Genomic DNA, 21,440 nt, shown 5'->3' with positions numbered 1-21,440 from the left:
AGTTAGGGCTTGAGCAGCAGTCATCCAACGAGATGCCATCTCTGCTACTGGCTAAACTGTTGCTCTAAAACACTAGCCTACATAGACAGTTACAAAATTGCTGGTGGGTGTGTGTGTGTGTGAAACGTGCAACAGTAGAGGTCACCTTACCTTCACTTCTTCCCTCAATCAGCACGTTTTTTCAAGACACTCAAAAAAAGACATACTATTACTTCAAGCTGTCACATACCAATTGTCACAGTCTTTAACGCCTCTAGCGCCCAGTCCAACAATCATTATTGGTGTTCCCACTCCCATGACCTCCTCCTCGGATTCCCTCACTACCACCCAGCAAAAGTGCCCTTCATCTCTCCATAGCCCCCCGCACATACATTTCATTTGTATTATAGCGCAGGTAATGGCTGACTTTACTAATGTACTCAGCTATTTACATAAAATACAGATTTGATCTTTGCAGTAGGCATTTAAACCTTCTGCGCTACATAATGGCATCAAAACTGCCACTAGACAAAAGTTTGATCCTTTTGTAGCAGAAACATAATCACAAGACTTACTTGACTTTTTTATAGCTGCCTAAAAGCTACAGTTGAAATGCCTTAGTTGAAGTATGTGCATTGCTTTGAAGATGCAAGCTGCAACTTCAGGACAACTGGTGGCGAATATATATCTATATATATATATATATATATATATATATATATATATATATATATATAGATATATATATATACAGATCCCTTTTATATGTAGGTGTGGTTTTCCTGGGCCCCCAGGGAAACCACACAAGCGTTGCCAAAAGTGATTGCTATATATATATATATGTTAATGTATATATATATATACATATCTATATATATAGATATATCTATCTATGTAGATAGATAGATATATCTATTTACATAGATCTATATATATATATATATATATAGATCTATATATTTTTTTTAATAGCTGTATGTTTCCTTGGGGGCCATAGTGGCCCCCAGGAAACCATACAACTATTTAAAAAAATGATTGCCCCCACAGGGGGTCGCCCTGCTCATGGGCGACCCCCTGTCAATTTCTTTTTTTTTTTTTTTATTGGCTTTTTCTTTTTTTTTAAAGATCTTCTGTGCCTCCTGGGGTATTTGCACATAAAAAAAAAATCCTCAGGCGCAATGCACCCAGAGATTTTTTAACCCCCTCCCTAGTGCCAGCCACTGTCCGTGACCCGCACCAAGGAGGTAGTGTGGGGGTTGCACTAAAGCGGTTAACACAACGGAGCAGGATGTTAGAATGTTATTCTACAGATGTACAGTCAAAGATTTAGCAGACAGTCCGTCTTCTCTTTCCCTCGGTTGACTTGCAGTTGTGATACTGTATTTTCTGCATGTTCACAGAATCATGGGTCAAGGGGAGGCTGCGAGTAAATCTGCATATTCTCATGTTACTGGACTTTAGCTTGACACTTCATCTATGAGGTCTGTTCTTCCTTTAATTGTTCTGCCTTCCTTAAATTATTCAGTTCTTTTCATTTAACCTACTTTTCCGGGTGCCAGATTTTACTTTTAAGTTTGACATGTTTGGTGCTTATTCCATCCTTAGCGAAATTATTGAATTCTATACTTACTTTAAAGAGCTTTATGTCAGCCTCCTTCTGCCATTGGCTTCTTTTACTCCACGACCTTCATCACTTTACTAAAGATATTGCCAATCACATCTAAGATCTTCCCAAAGATGCTTTTCAACCTCACCATTTTCTATTTCATTTTTCTGTGTCTTTCTGGCTGCATTGCAATGCATGAGGGACTATTTAACATCTGGAGTCACTCGCAAGCAGCCAGATATCCCTGGGAAGCAAGCGCTGAACAAGGCACCTATTATTGAAAGAAAGCAGACTGGTTGGTTCTGCAGCATTAATTGTTAAAAGCCATTCTCTGTGTCAGCTCAGTCGAGCTACATTGTAAGCAAGCTTGTGCAATGTCATCAGGTTAGATGTTCTGGTGTTCTTGTGGTTTTCAAAAGCACGATCTACAAGCCGTACATCTTTCAAAACAATTGAGTTTATTGACAACTGTGGATGTCGCTGTCTGGCCCTTTAGGATGAAGTGCCCCAGTACTGCTCAAGAGAAGAACACCTTTGGGTCAACAGGTTTCCCCTTTTGGATTCATTCAGCACTTGCATATGACATGCAACAGTATGGTCATCTTCTCTCTGTTTTCTTCATTTATTATTACAAGTGCACACGTCATATCAGTGACAGGACTTCATTTATTATTACAACTGAAGTCCTGTCACTGATATGACGTGTGCAGGTTTTTGGATCTGGATTACATTCTTTAAATCAACACCACAGCCATTCAGCATCTGCTGCTTAGCAATTCTGTAAAAGAATTTGCACGTAAAAAGTTTAGTGGCATTTTTTCCATATGACATGCTTGCATTGATCAGTCAGCACAAATGTCTTCTTGCTTATGCTGGTTTATGCTGATGCTAGTGCAATATTGCCTGGGCGCCAATGCACATTTGCTGAACAATCGGCGTGGCCCCCCTAATGTGGACCTTCTGTGGATAACTGTAATTCTCTCAAAAGAGTGGTCTACATCTTCATTTTACTTCAATTTTTGTTATTCATAACATAAAGATGCATAAATGTGATAAAATTTGGTAGAGTATAAATCCACAGTAGGATTTTTTTATTTATTAGTGGAAGAGCATTCACCCAGTAAGTTCCTTGTTTTTCTTTGCAGATTGGGTTCCCCGAGTCCACGAGTGAGGCTGTGGCCAGGACCTTAGTTTCGATTGTGATGGTCTTTGTGGCACAGTGGACTGGTCATCTTTATCAACCTGCCAGAGTGGAACCCAATGGGAAGAACCATCTGAGGGGCCCAAAGTCCCTGCACTTGAATTTTACTCATATGGGAACACCAGGACAGGTTTACCCGGCGGATTTTCTCCCCTGATAGAAACAAATGGGATCCACCTGCCCGAGCCGGTGAAATCTGTCCACAAACGGCTCTGAAATCAGGATTCCACATGTTGTAAAACACATTGTTTCTGTGTATGCATGTTGTGCCCATTTGGGCCTCATTCATATGACTGGATTTAAGGGTGGAGATACCAGTCTGAATCATTACTTTTGGCCTTGATGTCTCATTCCCTGAGTACTGAGTAATTCATGACAAGGCACAGCGAAAATGCTAAGGCACACTCTGTATTCTTTCTCCTGTGGCAGTGAGGAGGCTCAAGGCCCCACCAGTACCCATGTCGACCACTTTGCCCCAAAGCAGGTGTGGCCACTATCTCTCTTGTCTGCTGCTCCCACGCCAGACCCATCCTCTTGCTCTTGGATGCAGGCAGGTCTGCTTCTGCTGCCTGTCTCCTCTTATGGTTACAACAAATTCAAGCTCTGATGCTCCTCTGGCATGGACTGGAGCCCCTGTGCCATGGCCAAGGTCCCTATGGGCAGTTCTAACATCATGCACAACACCATGACATCTCTTGGTCTTTGGATCTCTGCCACTACTCTTGTTACTCCTATTATGGATGGGCTTGTAGGACTCTACAACCTGTCTTTCTGAGGTCGTGCAGACAAAGGCAGTTCAGCAAGAAGTGCTGAAAAAGGGAGGAAAAAAATATTTATGGTCCCAAATTGGGGGAAGGGCAGAAAAGGGGTAGAGTCATAAGGCTAAGGTCATGTCAATGATCAGAAGCACAAGTAAGAGCAGAGTTATTCAAAATCTTCCTATTACCTCTCTGTACATATTCATTGTTTACATACTCTGTATCACAGATATTGATATGGAAAATGTTAATAACGTTGTGCACTTAACAATTCAAAGACTGCATTTTAAGATAGCATAGATACTTAACACACTTGTTGCAGAGATATCTGGATATCTAGAAAGTGTCAGGATGATAATTTAGCTAATGCACTTGTTATAGTGTTTTGTGTAATCTCTGGCCACAGATTTTAACAATCATAAAGCAGACTGTAGGGGTAAGGCGCCTATTGCAGAATGTGACATATAACTCACATATTTGCATTCTGTTCACAATACCTCAGTAGGTTTAGGACTTTGGTGTCAAATGTTGCCAACAGATCTAGTACAATTTTCCATCTTATAGTGTTATTTGAAGAATGGCTGCTTTATTGCTAAAATCTGCCCTACATCCCGACTGAAAGCTGGCCAGGTGGATATTTTGATGGTAATTGTTAAACTGATTGCCTAAACATCTTTTCTGGACTTTGGTGAGGAAGAAGTGACCTGAATCTGGACAGAAATTGTTGACATCATCAGGATCCAGAAGAGATTTTGTTTTAGAAGCGGAGAGACAGTTTATATTTAGACACACAAGGGAAACATTAGAGGAAGAGATAGGTCAGTTAAATTGGTCCATCATTTGGTACAGATGCATATGAAAACGTTAGGCCTACGTGTTGAGTATAGCGTTGAAATAATGATCAGATGATTATAGACTGAAAAAAAAGCATCTGAAAGTGTGAGGTTTGGTTAATGAAATCTCATATCGTGGGACCAGCAGTTTGGAAATGGTCCACATATGGTGGGAGGTGGTGGATTGTTGGAAGGAAAATCAAGGAAACCTTCAATGGTTGTGAATTTGTGTCAAAAAGGTTCTTCATTGCTTGGGTAACACCAATCCTAACCGTGTCTCAACCTAAACCAATAGACTCAGTTAACGGCCATAGAGAGGCAGAATGCAAGTTGTGTTGCACTCTTTCCTAGCAAAACGTTTGTAGGACAGAGATACTTGCATCTGGATAAAGAAGTCACACTTGACATTTAAGAGGTTTGTAAACAGGTATATGTTTTCCAAAGCTGGGACAAGGACTACATCTTTAACCACAAAAGCTACAGTGCAAGGCCTCATCTCCAGAAGCAGATTGATTTATCTCCAGTCAAGGAGTAGGAGGCTCTATAAACACCAAGATATATTCAGAAGCAGATGGTGGTCTTGAATGAGATTCACACCCACAACATGAGCTCCCATTCCACTGGGTCGGTCATGACCCAATAACTCAAGAGCTCTTTTGTTACTATTGGAATGTGCACATGTTTTATAGAGAGTGGTCCTGCATCTTCAATAATAGTATTTCTAAAACCAACAGGATGGGTAGCAATCTAAATATATAAGTATTTCTCCAGCCCCCTATCGGGTGTTGCTTGGTTTTAAAATTCTTATCTAGCCGAACGTACAAACAAGCAGCAAAGATGCCTGTTCTCTTTACAAAATATCAAAGTCTAAGCCTTAGGACTTTAGGGCTGCTCTGAAGTTCTGTAAAGGAAAGCATTCTGTTGTCTCTTTCCTTTTTATCATATTCTGAATCTAATTGTAACAGCACTATGGACAAGTTCCATTATGTAAATGTTGCTCTTGTGGAACCATAGCTCAATGTAGAGATAACTTGGTATCATCAAGAAATCAAAAGCTGTGATAATAAAACCTACCACGGACACATACAAAATATAAGAGCATAGCTCTCTGGCATGTTTTACTACTTGCAGGATAATAGCACACTTGCTGCAGAGGCCCCCAAGGATCCTCACTCAGCCCTATGCTTTTCAAGGTCTACATGGCCCTACTTGCTAAGATCACCAAATAACATGAGATAAACATAGTCTCCTACGCCAACGACACCCAACTGATCCTCTCTCTGTCTGAGGACTCTGTGCAAGCCAAAAGGAATTTCCACAACGGGATGAGAGCAGTCACCACCTGGATGGAAGCCAGCTGCCTCAAGCTCAACTTGGACAAGACAGATATCCTTGTGATCGGCTCCACCCCTTTAGCCTGGAACGACTCCTGGTGGCCCACTCCTCTGGGTAATGCCCCGCCCCCAATGACCATGCGCAAAACCTTGGCATCATCTGGGACTCCTCTCTGTCGATGACCCACCAAGTTAATGCCGTCTCCTCCACAAGCTTCCACACCCTCCATCTCCTGTGGAATATTTTCAAATGGATTCCCCCCCAACATGAGGAAGACAGTCACCCACACACTCATCACCTGAAAACTGGACTACAGCAAAGCACTCTATGCTGGCATTACCAAGAATATTCAATCAAGGCTACAAAGAGTCCAGAATTCAGCAGCCAGACTCATCCTGGACATCCCCTGTCACAGCCAAATCTCCTCCCACCTCAGAGACCTACACTGGCTCCCAGTTAACAAGCGCATCACATACAAACTCCTGATCCACACCTTCAAGGCACTGCACAACATAAGACAGGCATGCCTCAACCACTGCCTTGCCTTCAATGTACCCAACAGACATCTCTGTTCCTCTCAGCTCGCCCTTGCAGCCATCCCCAAGATCTGGAGAAGTACAGCAGGAGGAAGATCCTTCTCCTACCTCGCAGCCTGGACATGGAACACACTTCCCCTCAAGTTCAGGCAGACCGCATCACTGAAGCAGTTCATGAAGGACCTCAAGACCTGGCTTTTCGGCGGAGCAGCACACCTGCTTTCAGCATCGTGAAACCCTATGGGTGATTAGCTGCGCTGTACAAATCCATAATTGATTGACGTAGGGGATGGTGGATAAACAAAAAGCAACTACTTGGATTCCATCTTGAGATTGTAGAAATACTGCATTGTGCCCTTATTTACTCACGTAGACTATGAACAATCGACCCCAAAGTCACGTCTTCCAAAGGACTGCAATGTAGAGGTTTTGGAAGATACTGAGAGCTATCAAGAAGCAAGGTGTTCCACTGACCAAAATTTTATAATACTAACAGAACAAGCCTGTGACCTTTTCAACAAGTATCCCCCTTAGAAGCTTATACTGACTTAAAATTTTGGAAGCATCATGTCTAAAAGTTAATGTTTTCTAAAGGTTCATTTATTTTAGTCATATCCCCAGATGATTTTCATTTTTATTGTGATTAAAGTGCTTGCATAATTCTGTATGTGGTTGAAGCTATACATCAATTCAAAGTTCTGTCAGAAAGGTATAATCTTCATAACTTTGGGCCTAATTATGAGTGTGGTTGTCCTTGGACCACCACGCTTGCAGTGGCTGTTGGACTGCCACGGTTGTGGTGGTCCAACTGCCATATTACGAGGTTGGTGGGCAGCCCTGCCAACCGACCACTGTCTCTGTCGGGATCAGAGATACAGATGGGCTGATGTCAGTGCAGGTTGTAATCAGCCAGGGCAGCCCTGAAGTCAGTGCCACCCTGCTGATTACAACCTGGTTCTTTGCCAGCAAGGGGCCACAGGGGGACCCCTACACTGCCCATGCCCATGGCATGGAGAGTGCAGTGGTCCCCCTACCCAGTGCCGTCATAATGCACACTGTCTCCCATGCAGACAGTGTGCATTACGAGGGTGCTGGTGCCCCCGGCGATTACGAGCCAGCAACAATGCTGCTGCCACTTTCCCGCTGGGTTGACTGGTGGAAACCTTGGTTTCCACCGGTCAGCCCAGTGGGAAGGTCTTAATGGGGCCTATGGGGAGGTAGCCAGCATGGTCGCAACCCCCCTGTCTTGAGTTTGGCGGACGAGTGATCCTGTCCGCCAAACTCATAATCAAGCCCTAAGTTTGGATCTGTCCAAAATATCAGTGAATATAGGGATATGTAGTGAAAGAGGAAAATTGATTGCCGTAGGAGACGGTAGGAGTGTCTGTATCATTGGGCTTCAAACTGCTTCTTGCCAAGCCCCCACTGAATTACAAAAAAAATTGCACAGGTCACCATATGATGTAACCCAATAACATCACAAGTTTCTAGGCCTTTTTCTGTCAGATGTTAAATCTTTGTCTTGTGGAGTGACCCAGGGGTAACTGATGTCTCCAATATTTTTTTTGCTTATACATGGTTCCGCCGGCAGCTAATATTCAGTTGTTTGTCTTAGTGGTGCCTCTGTATGCAGATGATGCTCAAATAAGCTGTAAAACTTAGAGGGACCCTAATCAGACAGTAATAACTTTGTATATATCAAAGGGCAGAGTCCTCAATATATGTAAACAAATTAAAGCCTAATAGTGGTAAAACTGAAGTTGCTTCCCTGTTTATAACTTCACCTATTTGGGATGAACCTTTTGGACCGTGTGTTTTGTAGGTGATAAACCTATCTGCAGCCAATGTGTTTGAAGTTTTGGTATCAAACTCAATGCTGAGCTATCATTACAAAAACAGGTTAATTCAATAGTACATGTTTTTCCGTCTGTGCATACTGAAATGTATTCTATATTCGTTCGCCTTCTTGCATCAGTTACATATTATGAATGATTCTATATATACGTAAGAGTTGACAATTGTAATGTTTTCACTTTCTTAATGTATTAGTGGCCTTTCCTCAGGACACTGATTGGCGTACAGCCTCGGCAAATTGCCTTTGTGATGATTCATGAAAGCAAAGCACCATGCACTTTATTGTATTTTGTCATTTATATTCTCAACCCCGAAAGCACTTCCTAAGACCAGTGCTTTGTTTATCCAAGATTAGATCTCATAGGGAAAGGTTGCTTTATTTGCAAAAAGCTGAGTGAGTTTGATCTGCGTGTGGCGGTGTTAAACTTTGTTCGCTATGCAATAAGGATCAGAAACTTATATGGGGCTGTGTGATGTATGTTTCTGATGTATGAACTTTTGTGACTCCATGAAATGGAATCAATTCATTTGTAACCTTGCTTTTATTATTCTTTTTATGTAGTTTTAGGACCGTACTGTTTTATTCTGTGTTTTTATGGCTTGAAATTATTAGCCAAATAAAGATCATCTGACTGACTATTATAATGCCTTCCATCTTGATCCCCTCGACAAGAATGTAAAAAAGCTTCAGTTGGTGCACAAAGCAGCAGCAAGATAGATTTTTAATTTAACATGGAAAGACTCGATTGTGTCAGGCCTTACATCACTATATTAGTTTAGGGTTAACTAGAGGATCCTGGTAAAATCCTCCAACTTTCTTGATGACATTTAGGAAAGTGCTGAAAATGTAACTTTTTCCTAAGTCATTTTAAAATGGAATACCTTCCTGCCATTTGTAGAACCATCCTTCTCTCCCTGCAATTTATTTCTTAATTGGCAGTCTCAGTGACCCTTGTGGTGAATCCTGCGCTTTACAAACCACAAATACATATAAGCAGTGAACCATTCATTCTGAAAAATAGCACTTTAGAAGTAAAGGAGAGTTGGAATATAAAAATAAAGACATACGAGGAACCATGATATCAAGCGTGCATGTTCCTCCAAACACTAAACGTGAAGTATGCCCAACAGTGCATACAGTACAGGTGGCAACAGCATAACTAGCTTACAGGAAACAGGAAGAACATGTGCAGCAGACACCATCAGCAGAATCTTTCCCTCAAATGAAACAGGTTAAAGAGGAAACTGCAAGGAAGCATCCTTCACACATTGAGCAGTGATACCATAGGTAGTAGTAAAGAAATCTTGCTGAACCTGGGTAAAATTTGCACCATTGGCTTTGAGGAAATTACACAAACTGGTGAAAGATTTATGTGAAATGACTTGATCTATTCCAGAAAATCATTTTACACTAGTTTTTTGGTATAAAAAACATATGCACATCCATTTTTGAAAAATGTAACATGACACAAACAACTGCCACTCGCATTCAGTTCATCTGCATTGTTCCCATGCTCCTGTCATAAGAGTTTTATCCAGACGGAAGCTAAATTACATGATGTGTCATAATGGTCATAATGGTGTAATCTTAAGCATTTTGCATAACAAGACCAAAACAAAATATTGAAAACCACATGATATTTCACTGATGTAAACAAAATTTCACCCAGGCCTACATCTTACCCCTCAGGCAGCACCATATATCAGATATGGGCTGGCTGCATAGGTTTTCCTTCTCTGATAGTGACCCTGATGTCCTTCTACTCCAGCAGCACACAATGCTAGCAGAAGGGCACAGGATCCTTTTAGTAGTGATGGGGCAAGGATCTGATGGTGTGGCTTCTGTCTCCCCCAAGAGTTTCGATGACATGCTGCAGGACACAGCTGCAGGCTGTCTGTCCCCTTAGACTACATCTTCTTGACCCTAGGAGTAAATCAGGATGCTCTCAGTGATCTCTGGACAGTTATTAATAGGCCCTCAGTGTACCCTCACAAGTAATCTGTTGGCTGTCCCGGCCCTTAGTTGGCTCTCATAAGACCTCCTCAAGCCCCAGCTGAGCCTTTTCTCTCCCTCACAGACATATAACAACCCTTAAAGAGCCACTGTCAATCATGAAAGATCCCTAGGTAGACAACAGACAATGGTGAACTAGTCCTCTGCCACCAACAGAGACATCCTGCCTGCCGTGAAGACCCATTTGTCGATGTTCAAAAAATCCTCAGGGACCACCTATCAACCATAAGAAATCATTTGATAGACAGATCCTTCACTAACCCTCTGTCATCCTCAGTTGCTCATCTGACACACTCCTCTGGTGCCCAGAGTCTATGAATCCCCCTCTACTTGGTCTCTGCTTTTCCACTGATAAATTCAACTAATCCCAACCCATCCTATATCGCCTTCTGTTGTCCCCCAGAAGCTTTTCACCACAAATCCTTACAAATGTAAGCCCTTAGGAGGCCCTCACATCCCCTCACTCAGAAATCAAAGATCTTCAGATGACCCCTCGGTGCTCGAGCTGGTGCAACAGGCCCTCCAACACTCTCACCACCAGTGGCAGAGTCCTGAGACCTAATCAGTTGCTACTTAGAGACCAACACCCAGCCCTAATAAGCACCTCAGTTTTCAGTAAGAACCAGACAGTAAGCCATAAGAGAACCTCAGTCCCTCCGCTTTGACCCATGGACCCTTTTAAACTCCCTCTATTATATCCCAGAGCCAATTCCCATCTTTCTTATTCCAAGCAAATCCTTTTCAGACAGCTTTCCATGGCCCAGCCACCGAGTCTGCAGGAACCTGCAAGCATTGTGCAGCCCATTACTATTTTGTAGCAATCTACAGATTCCATTCTAAGTTCTGGAACAAGAAAGTGTATTTCCCCTTTTAGGAATCCTGTATTACATACAGTATCTAGATACCTATTGTCATACACATGCATTGTTGCTTTTCTCTTTCATGTGCAATTTGTTACTACAATGTTAGGATTTAATAACAAAGGTAATGTGCCTTCTATATTGTAAGGAAATGCCTCCTTGGCATGGTTACCCCCTGACTTTTTGCCCTTGCTGATGCTATGTTTTGAATTGAAAGTGTGCTGAGGTCTGCTAACCAGGCCCCAGCACCAGTGTTCTTTCCCTAACCTGTACTTTTGATTCCACAATTGGCACACCCTGGCATCCAGGTAAGTCCCTTGTAACTGGTACCCCAGGTACCAAGGGCCCTGATGCCAGGGAAGGTCTCTAAGGGCTGCAGCATATCTTATGCCACCCTGGGGACCCCTTACTCAGCACAGACACACTGCTTGCCAGCTTGTGTGTGCTGGTGAGAACAAAACTAGTAAGATACAGTATCTAGATACCTATTGTCATACACATGCATTGTTGCTTTTCTCTTTCATGTGCAATTTGTTACTACAATGTTAGGATTTAATAACAAAGGTAATGTGCCTTCTATATGAAACTGCTTCTAACCTATAGGTTACTGGCTCATAGTCTGGTACTACAGTTTATCGGTTTCAAGCGGTTGTTCCAGAGATTCTCGGGTAACCCACATGTCACACCAGCTGTAGCACTGAAAAACTCAGTGAGTTATGTGTGTTCTGCAAACATCTGTGTGTGATCTGCTTGGCAAGAATTGTAATTCTTGCTTTGCTTCATTCTTTTGAAATGGATTCAAAAATACTATTGAGTTTGGGAGTATTTTTTAAGGTTTATTTAAAAATCAGTTTCTCTTGTGTGCTACTTAAATTGTTGTTTATGCCCTGTATTCATGATAAATGACATCCTGCCTGGAAACCCAGCTTGTTTGCTTATAATGATAATAAAGGCAGGGTGCAACATACTTGCTTTCTCTCTTGTTCATCTTAAAAATACCTTTTTCTTAAAGACCTTAACCAAATGATTTTACTTGTATGTCAATCTCTTGTCCACCTGGTGAAGAGAGGAGGAAGAAGGAATCTTTGTTTCCACTGATGGCCCGCTGAGTCTAGCAGCCAGGAGTTACTATCCATTGGTCCTTTTGACTTCTAACAATTACTTCAAGCCATTTATGTACTGTGAATAATAAGAGAATGAGTGGTAATGATGGTCTCTTTTTTCAATAATCTGTGCTCGCCTTAAGAGCCCCAAGCAGTGTCGGCTCAGAAGATGGAGCCTCAGGCAGCATGCACAGGTAGTATTTTCAGATTTTCATGTTTGCTTGCCCCCACTGTCATGGTGAAAACTCAAACAGTTTGGAGACCATGTTGTGTCTGCTGGTGTTAATTTATTGAAAAACCAGGAGAGAATTCCATGCATTTGCATATTGATTGTTGTACAAAACAGAGACTGGGTTGATTTAATATTTAACTGTCTTGAAGAAAGTCTTTCTCTACTAATTGCCCTGTATCATGATGTTAAGCGAAAAGGCAGACTAGGGTTTTTTGATGTTGTGTTTGTTTGTCAAATTGGCTTTTATATCCTTGAGTGGTATTCAAGCTTCTGAAACTACATAGTTTCTTGATTTTGCCTTTTTTGGCATTTAGCACTTTTGCACACCATTGAGTATTTTTGTGTTTAGTAGGGTGTCAGCTGCATGCATGGTCGAATGTTTGATGGGACCATACTAGTTGGAGCCCACAATAGAGTTTCTTGGGTTCCAAATGTTATTTTGGGAACAAGTGAAGGTAAAGCATCACTGCTAGCTGAACACTCAGATGCAGCTAGTGGATTTCTCTGTGCTGTTCATGGTATTTGCAATAGAGAATCAAACTCAGCCTTATCTCGCCTGGCACACTGTCACTGGACACAAGTGTGGAGCATAACATGGCTAGTAGACTGGTAACATCAGACTTATTCAGAGAGAACATCGAAATAACATCAAGATGAACCGTTCAGTAGTACAACACACAACTGCCCCTTCTTCAGCCTCAAATTCACAGCATCTTATTTTTTATAAAGGACAGACTTTCATATAGTTGAGCTCCAATAAAATGGAGGACTGTTAGGCGGATAAGTCCTAAACTAGGCGTTGGTAAAATATATAGTAAGAATTTTTGCTGCACTTTAAACATTCTTTCTCCATAATTTAAAAAATGTTCGAGGGATGGGTGTGAAGCGATGAGCACTGACTTACCTGATCGTCGCCAATCATTAAAAGGTCATCAATATTCCGTGGCTTAGCTCCTTCAACTGGAAGCCTGTTCATCTCGCTGGTGCTATTTTCAGACAGCACTGGATACACCCCAGTAGCAACCAAAGTGCCATTCCCTGAATTCCTCATGCACACCTTATAGCTGTTTTCAAAGTAACACAGACTTCCCACTCCGGCTGCACAATGTTGTAGGCTGTCGCTGGCCAGCATGTTGTTTGCTTTGTGAATTTTAAGAGCCACAAATGTGATAACAATTGCCAAAAAAATAAAAGAAACAAATGCGATGGAAATTACCAAATACAGGTTGGTATCCGATGTATAAAAAGTGTTGTCTGTTTCCTTACTGAGTTTAGAATTAATGTCTATAGTGCTGCTGTCTGATAACGAGATCATGACGCTGACAGTAATGGAAAGGGCAGGCTCTCCATGATCCTTCACAACAACAATGAACCTGTGATTGGCCGCATCACTTTCTCTAATAGGTCGTGATGTCCTAATCTCTCCTGTGTATAGTCCAACCTTGAAAAGGGAACTATCTTTGGAAGGCTGGGTCTGATAAAGTAACCAGGCATTGTACCCGCTATCTGCGTCAACAGCTCTGATTTTTGATACCAGATACCCCGGCTCAACTGATCGAGGGATGACTTCTCCACCAAGAGAGTGTGTCTGATGATAAGAAGGTAGGATCTCTGGGGCGTTGTCATTTTGGTCGAGTATAAAGACGTCCACAGACACATTACTGCTGAGGGGTGGAACGCCTGCGTCTTTTCCCTGCACTTGAAACCTAAAATGTTTTATTTCTTCATAATCGAAAGATTTCATGGCAAAGATTTTACCATTCTCTGAATTTATTGAGACAAAGCCACCACGTACTATGTCTCCCACGAGAGAATATGTTATGTGTCCGTTTTCCTTAAGATCAGGGTCTGCGGCAGAAATGGCGAACACCTGGGCCCCAGGGACATTGTTTTCCCACAGATGAAGCGAGTACGATGGTTGTGTGAATTTGGGACAGTTATCATTCACGTCAGAAACTCGCACACTAATGACTGTGGAGGCGGACAGTGGAGGTGACCCTCCATCCACAGCTGACAGGGTGACCTCGTAGTGCTGCACAGACTCACGGTCCAGGTACCCCCTCAACACCAAAGAGTGGTGGTTGTTGAACGTGTTTTCAAGGACAAATGGGAGCCCAGGCGGAAGAGAGCAGGATGTGTTCCCATTCTCGCCCGAATCCTTATCTGAAACAATCAAGAGGGCTATCACTGTCCCGGGTTTGGCATCTTCTGCGACAGAGAGAGTCTGAGAAGTTATGGTTATACAAGGGGTGTTATCATTGACGTCAATAATTTCCACCAGAACTTTGCAGTGGCCTGGAATAGCGAACGAACCTCTGTCTTGAGCTTCGGCAAGAATCTCGAACTCTCTAGTTTCCTCAAAGTCTATCGCGGCCTGCACTGTTATCACGCCGCTGTCAGCATCGATGCTGAATGTCCTCCTCACACCTTCAGGGACAGGTTTGCTAAAATAGTACATGACGTCACCATTCGGGCCTTCGTCGAGATCTGTGGCATGTAGCTGTACCACGGTTGTCCCAACTGATACATTTTCCAACAGTGTCACGTGGTACACGAGCTGATCAAACGTGGGGGCGTTGTCATTAGCATCTTGCACTATAAGGTGTATTTGAAGGGTCCCCGATCTCCTCGGGTCACCTCCGTCAAACGCAGTTAAAATGAGGTTATGAGTAGGGGCGCGCTCTCTATCCAAGGCAGCTTTCAAAACCAGCTCTGGGGATTTTCTATTGTCAGAATCTGTTAGGACGTTCAGGTGGAAATGATCATTGGCACTTAACGTGTAACCCTTAAGAGCACTGGTTCCCGAGTCCGGGTCCACAGCTTTCTGTACCGGGAACCGAGACGCCGGTGAAGCCGACTCAAAGATACTCAGTGTGATCTCACTGTCCACAAAGGAGGGGGCGTTATCATTCACATCCACAATGTCCACCTCCAGGCGATGCATTTCTAGGGGGTTATCAATGACTATTTCTGAAACGAGTTTACAGGAGGGGCTCTGCGCACACATCTCCTCCCTGTCAATGCGGGCATTAGTCAGTAATAGACCGCTGTTCATATTCACCTGGAAGGGCTGCTTCGCGGCGCCTGACACGAGCTTCAGTCCTCGCGAATTCAGAAGGACCAGATCGAGCCCCAGGTCCTTAGCGATGTTTCCCACAAAGGTTCCCGGCTCCACCTCCTCGGAGACGGAGTACCGGAGCTGTCCAAGCGCGAGATCCCAGAGAGACACCAGGAGGAGAAGAGGGAGGCACCGCCGGCGACACTTCCGCATGAAGAATCCACACGGGACGATCATTTCAGGGAACCACCCGTCAAAACAACCACAGCGAGTGCAATATGTAGTTCTAAAACGTTACACTCAAAGCAGATAATCAATGGGGCTCGATGTTCCATAAACGCCCTGCAGTCTCCCAGAGTGCAGCCCGATTACCGTTGCCCTTTCTTATCCAGTCGGTGAATAGAGATGTGTTTCTGTCATTCTAAGTTGGAACCAAATAATAATTAAAAAAAAAAAAAAAAAAAAAGACTCGCCGTTGACTAAACAAGCGGACACCGCCATCTCGTGGTTATATTAGTAAACTACGGCTCAACATTTTTTTTAATTGGTTCAAACTGCTAGAATAAACTACAATGAAAAAGTTTTTTTTTTTGCAACAATACGAATTCGTGCATTTTCACTTATGTACAGTGGCCCAGGGCATTCTTCCAAATGGTGCATTACACCATTCAAAATCCATTTTGGAATTTTCACATACATTGTAACGCAAGACATTTCACTTGTAAAATACGTGATCGAAAGTTTGCTGAAAAATATTTTAGAACATGGCCTAATCCTCATTTCAGTTGACGTGCCCGTGTGATTTAAAGCAATAAGTAATGAATGAAAGTCAGAGTGCGGGACATTACAATAAATCAAGAAAAGGTAAAATTATTTATTTATCTTTAAGTTTATTCAAAGTACTTTACAAACCATTAAACGTGCAGCAAAGGCAAAAAAAAATCGTCAAAACACTAAACCAAGGTCATCATAATTTATTTTTGTCTCCAAGTTTATTTAAAAATATTAACTTTGAGACAGGTGCCTAAAACCATTACAGAAACATATTAAATCAGTAGAAATACACAAACAATCACAGAAGTGGCACAAAATGAAAAGCTTCAAGTGTAATGCAAAAATTATAGAAGTTCAAGGAATAACATATTTGCCTTTGTGGCCTCTTGCATAAAATATTGTTCGGAAAAAAACCGAGCCCCTGCTAACTTTCCCCACAAACTAATTAAGTGTAAATACATCTACCATTATTGTTTCTGAAAGATGTGATGGAGTTCCCTTGACCCACCTGTTCTCACCACGTCGGTCAATCTGATGTCAACTATAAATGCATCTATCTGTAGATTAATACAATAACACCCACCCTCCAGGGTGGGGTGGGCACTCACATTGGGATTCTAATGAGCCCTCGAACACTACATGGGCCCTTTACGAACTTATAAAACCCATTTTAATAACACATCGTAATGTGCATATTATTCTTTTAATGTTAGGAATGAGGCACGCTGATTTCAAATCCTCCTTGACTTAATTTTAAAGAAACTAGTCGGAGATTTTGTTTAAGAAGCAACATCCTTCCGTGGTGGGAATTAGCAGAAGTGTCGATTCTCTGAAACGCCACTGCAACATACATGCTTCAATCTAAGTAGCTTTTGAGTACTAGAAATAAATCCTCCCAAGCAATGTGTGTCACTACCTAAGCAGGTTTCCATAGCAAAGTTGCACAGACAAGGATATGTAATGCCAACGTCATAACATGAAGCGGTACAGAACTGCTTATCCCAATAGTATATCTGGCTGTTAAATCGCTTCAACCTCTCTCCTAATCAACCTCATGGAAACGTATTAAGATAGGAGCAACATCGATCAGGCAACTGACCTGCTACGGGAAACTGGCAAAATTATACTTGGCTTTTCCCCCCTTCGCAGTCCAACTGTACTTATTTATAAACTTACATATTCGAACAACCATTGGCAAAGCCAATGGGTTTCGTCTTTGGGACCTAGTGGCTTTGCCAATGGTTCATAGCAATCCTGTACAGCATATCCGATGCAACATGTCTAAAGAAAAAGCAACAAGAAAGGTGCTATGACACAGCCACATAATTACGGAGGCGTGCACACAACACATATGGGCCCGTATTTATACTTTTTTTGCGCCGCATTTGCGTCGTTTTTTGACGCAAAAACGGCGCAAACTTGCAAAATTCCATTGTATTTTGTAGGTTTGCGCCGTTTTGCGTCAAAAAGCGGCGCAAATGCGGCGCTAAAAAAAGTATAAATACGGGCCATGGTGCCTACAAAATGACGGAGGTGCTTTTATCTTTTTATTTATGAATCCTATTTGGATCGCTAACTAAAAAAAAATTAACATAAAAAAACAGTAGTTAGGGGGAGCGAAACGAAGGATACAGGTGCGGGGAAGCACCATGAAGGGCACGTGCGAGGGGAAGAAACACAGAGGGCACAAGTGGGGGAAACAAAACGGAATGTGCGGGTGGGGGTGAACAACACAGAGGGTACAGGCGGGGGAAGCAATGCAGAGAAAGGAAGCAACACAGAGGGCTTGGGAGAGAAAGCACCACAGAGGATGTAGGTAGTGGAAGCAACAGAGGTTGTGGGGAAGCAAAACAGGTGAAAGAGAGGAACGTGGAGCGTGAGGGGAAAAGCGCAAGGGATGGAGAGAGGAACATGGAGTTGGAGGAAGAAGCATATGGGTGAGAAAGCAGCACGGGGGAGAAGTGCATAGAGTGCGAGCTCAGCGCAGAGCAGTTGGGGGAGAAGCATTTGTGCAAGAGAGCACAAAAGAACATAGAAGGAAGAGAAGTACGCGAGGGAGACAGCTGAAAAACAAATGCACTCTCTACCTTACCAAAAAGAAAAAAGTAGTGGCTGAAAAGTGAGGAGTGAAAGGATACAAGTGATGTAGAAGGAAAGGCCATACAAACTGACAAATAAAAAGGAAGCAAGGGAATGAGAGTGACAATAAAACTATCTAATAGTAAGAAACTGTGAGCTGACATTGGTGTTTTTTCAGAGACATTCAGGTTGCGCTGTATGGCATGAGAGAAAAATGTGGAAGTACCCTCAGAGCCAAGTGTTTCTGCAAAGATCATGAGATGGAAACACAAAATACTTCATTATTAAACACAGAGAAAGGATGCGATTTAGAAGAGAAAGAGTGAGAGCCATGACATCTTATGATCTAATACAGATATACACAGGTTTTGCGCTTGTAAGAATATGAAATACTGTTGCAGTAATAACACAGGCACACTGGGAAAGCACTGCAGAGCAATGGAGCATCCTTGCTAGAGATACAGATAAACACAGGATTGTTTTATAACATAAATATAATTCCCTTTTATCGACCATTTTACCAGAAGTACCAGAAGGCATCATAACCTAAGTCCCTTGCACAGCCCCTAGCTACCAGAAAAATGTACTGTATATCCTTACATGGTAGCTCTCCACAGGGAATGCAGTCCAACAATCCTGCTTCCATCAGCTCTCCTCACATAGGCCTTCTTCAGGTGTGTGCCCATCCTGATAAGGAAGAGAGCAATTAAGGATCTTGGCTGTGGCACATTGTTGTATTCTCAGTTACAACGCTATGGACCTCCTATCCCTGGTTATTAGAATCCCTGACACCCTTGACAGAGCAACTGCTCAATACATTTATTCTCCATTTGGCCAATCTGTTCCTTGCGATGTTCCAATTTTGCGAGGCTTCTCTAATCAGATCTTGCTGATATGATTTCCATAGCCCCTGTCTGGAACTGGTTTCAAAGACGCCCATACTTTTTACTTATTGGAATCAGACTGGTCCGGCCACATTCTTTGTCATGGAAATGCAGCAAGAACAGGGGGTGGAGTTGGCAGGAAAAAAGAAGGCTACACTTCAAAAGGAAGTCTGTGGGACCCCTACTTCTGCATAGCTACTGAAAAATGATTCGAGGTGCAAGAAGATCTCAGAGCTCACTCCCAACTTAGACAAAGGAATAGGTATTTAATTCTGCCACCAGAGCCCAGTTATGGTAACATCTACTGGGGAAGGCTCAGAAATCATAAATTACCTGCCGCTCATGTGAGACAGCCTTGCCGCATGTTCTCTACTGTGTGTAGCCATCCACACAAAAGACCGAAGCTTTGGGCTCTTGAGCCCAGAAACTAAAACACACACAGAGCTCTCTCCCTGCCCCACATATGCATAGTTAGATTTACTCTCCATCCATTTCCCACAAGGATGAAAAGACTTATCCAGTTGAGTGGGACCAGCAGATCTTTTAACGCGAGGCAAGGGGAGACCTCTTTAGCTAAGACGAAGGGCAAAAATATTTTTTTTCCTTTCCTCTGAAAATTGTTACTGGCACAATTGCCAGTCTATCTCAGCTAGTAAGACAGTAGTCACTCTCCAAAGGAGGGCTTTCCTTTGGTACACCTCAACTTCAAAAACACATTCTGAAGTCTCAGTCGTTTAACATAGATGGCTTTCTTTGAACATCTGTGATTGTCAAGCTCACTAAGGCAAGAATCAAACCCTGCAGAGGAATGTCATAAATTTAACAGCCGCAGGACATAGGTGAAGGGATAGAGAAAATAAACATGCTCTTTAGAGCTTTGCAAGAGACACGTCCATCTTAATAAGTATGCTTTTGGCGTTCAAATACTTTTAACTTCTTTGACCTTTAACTAGAAGTAACATCACCACGTAAACAAAAAACAAAGATGATGCAGCACGTTTTAGAATTCAAGTGAGATCATTCATGTGGCACAAAAAAAATGAATGTCCAGGTTCCATCCCGAACCTTGCAGCATCGAATATCGGAAAAAAACTAAAAAGCAAGGTTCCAAGGCTTTTTTCTGAACTTATTAATGTAAATGTATGTTCTTAACTCTAGATGAAAATCATTCTACCACTTATCTCACATGGAGCTCTACTGTTCTGCCTGCCTGCAGTTTACTTTTGTCCGAAATGCCACAGCAGTTTATTGTACTGTGATATAAGAAGACATATTGGGACATCTAACTTCCGCATGTGGCTCCGAAGGGCAGGCGTTGTAAGATTGGTTAGGTTTCTGAATCACTGCTATAATACAAAGTCTTACGATTCTCCAAAGAAAGCCAACGGACTGAGTGACAAATGCATAAAGAGACCAAATAGAGCACAGATAATATTCTGCTCCACCACATTAAACATGTGGCATGTATGCAACAAAGGTAACATCTGTGTCATCTAAACTGGACTAGGGAGAGAGACAAGATGGTTGAAAATCCTTCACTCGATCGCAAGTGAATAATGAGTTCGATTTTTGTATGTTTTCACTGGGACACACTTCATGCCCAGACCCTTGTCCTAACTGTGAGCTGGATCTATACTCCTGGGTTTCATTGCATTCAGTGGAATACAGATGGAGAGATTATTCTAGTGAATCCCATGACATGAGGTTGTAGTACCTGCCACAGGGAATGGCCTGGTCATTGTGTCTGCATGGACCCCCTGAGACGTCAACCCAATTCATGTAAAACAAATATATTTTAATAAATTATTACGAATAGAGCTATGTAAAAGCTTACCAGATGAAAGCATGCTTCTAAGATCTAAGGCTTTTAAAGGCATGTGTTTAAGTTCATACAAAGGGGACATGTGTGGAATTGTGATACACACAGATGCGCGACTGGAGGGTTTGTAGGGTTTGTAATAGGTATTCAGCAGAACTGGGGTGTCTGCATGTCTTTCATGTCTACACAGTCCCATGGAATGTATGTCGGAACAGCACATGCTGGAACCACGCATGCCTGAATAATGTGGTCGGAACAACGACTACGTTGTTACCACTAATGCCTTTACCACGAATGCCTTAACAACCACCTTGGCCCCACCCCTAAAAATTACCGCGACCCCCCACCCCAGCCCCTAAAACCTAAAACCCCCCCAACCCCCACCCCTAAAACCACCCGAACCCCCACCCCTAAAACCTAAACTACCCCAACCCCCCAGCCCGCCCCTAAAACCTAAAACCACCCCAACCCCCCACCCCGGCCATAAAAAACCTAAACTACCCCAACCCCCACCC

At 42.6% G+C, this 21,440-nt stretch overlaps 1 protein-coding gene across 1 annotated transcript in view; it reads right to left on the bottom strand.

Annotated features, from left to right (window-relative positions):
* The window catches only part of LOC138245659 (protocadherin alpha-C2-like), a 557,250-nt gene extending 541,447 nt beyond the window's left edge, over window positions 1-15,803 (bottom strand). Inside the window, exon 1 of the mRNA XM_069199413.1 lies at window positions 13,216-15,803. Within this exon, the coding sequence (XP_069055514.1) occupies window positions 13,216-15,606 (2,391 nt within the window). The 5' untranslated portion in view covers window positions 15,607-15,803. The remainder of the gene's footprint in view (window positions 1-13,215) is intronic.
* Between the last annotated feature and the right edge of the window lie 5,637 nt (window positions 15,804-21,440).

Source organism: Pleurodeles waltl, chromosome 7 (assembly GCF_031143425.1).
Source record: "Pleurodeles waltl isolate 20211129_DDA chromosome 7, aPleWal1.hap1.20221129, whole genome shotgun sequence".
Taxonomy (NCBI): domain Eukaryota; kingdom Metazoa; phylum Chordata; class Amphibia; order Caudata; family Salamandridae; genus Pleurodeles; species Pleurodeles waltl.
This window is presented reverse-complemented; position numbering and strand designations above follow the sequence as displayed.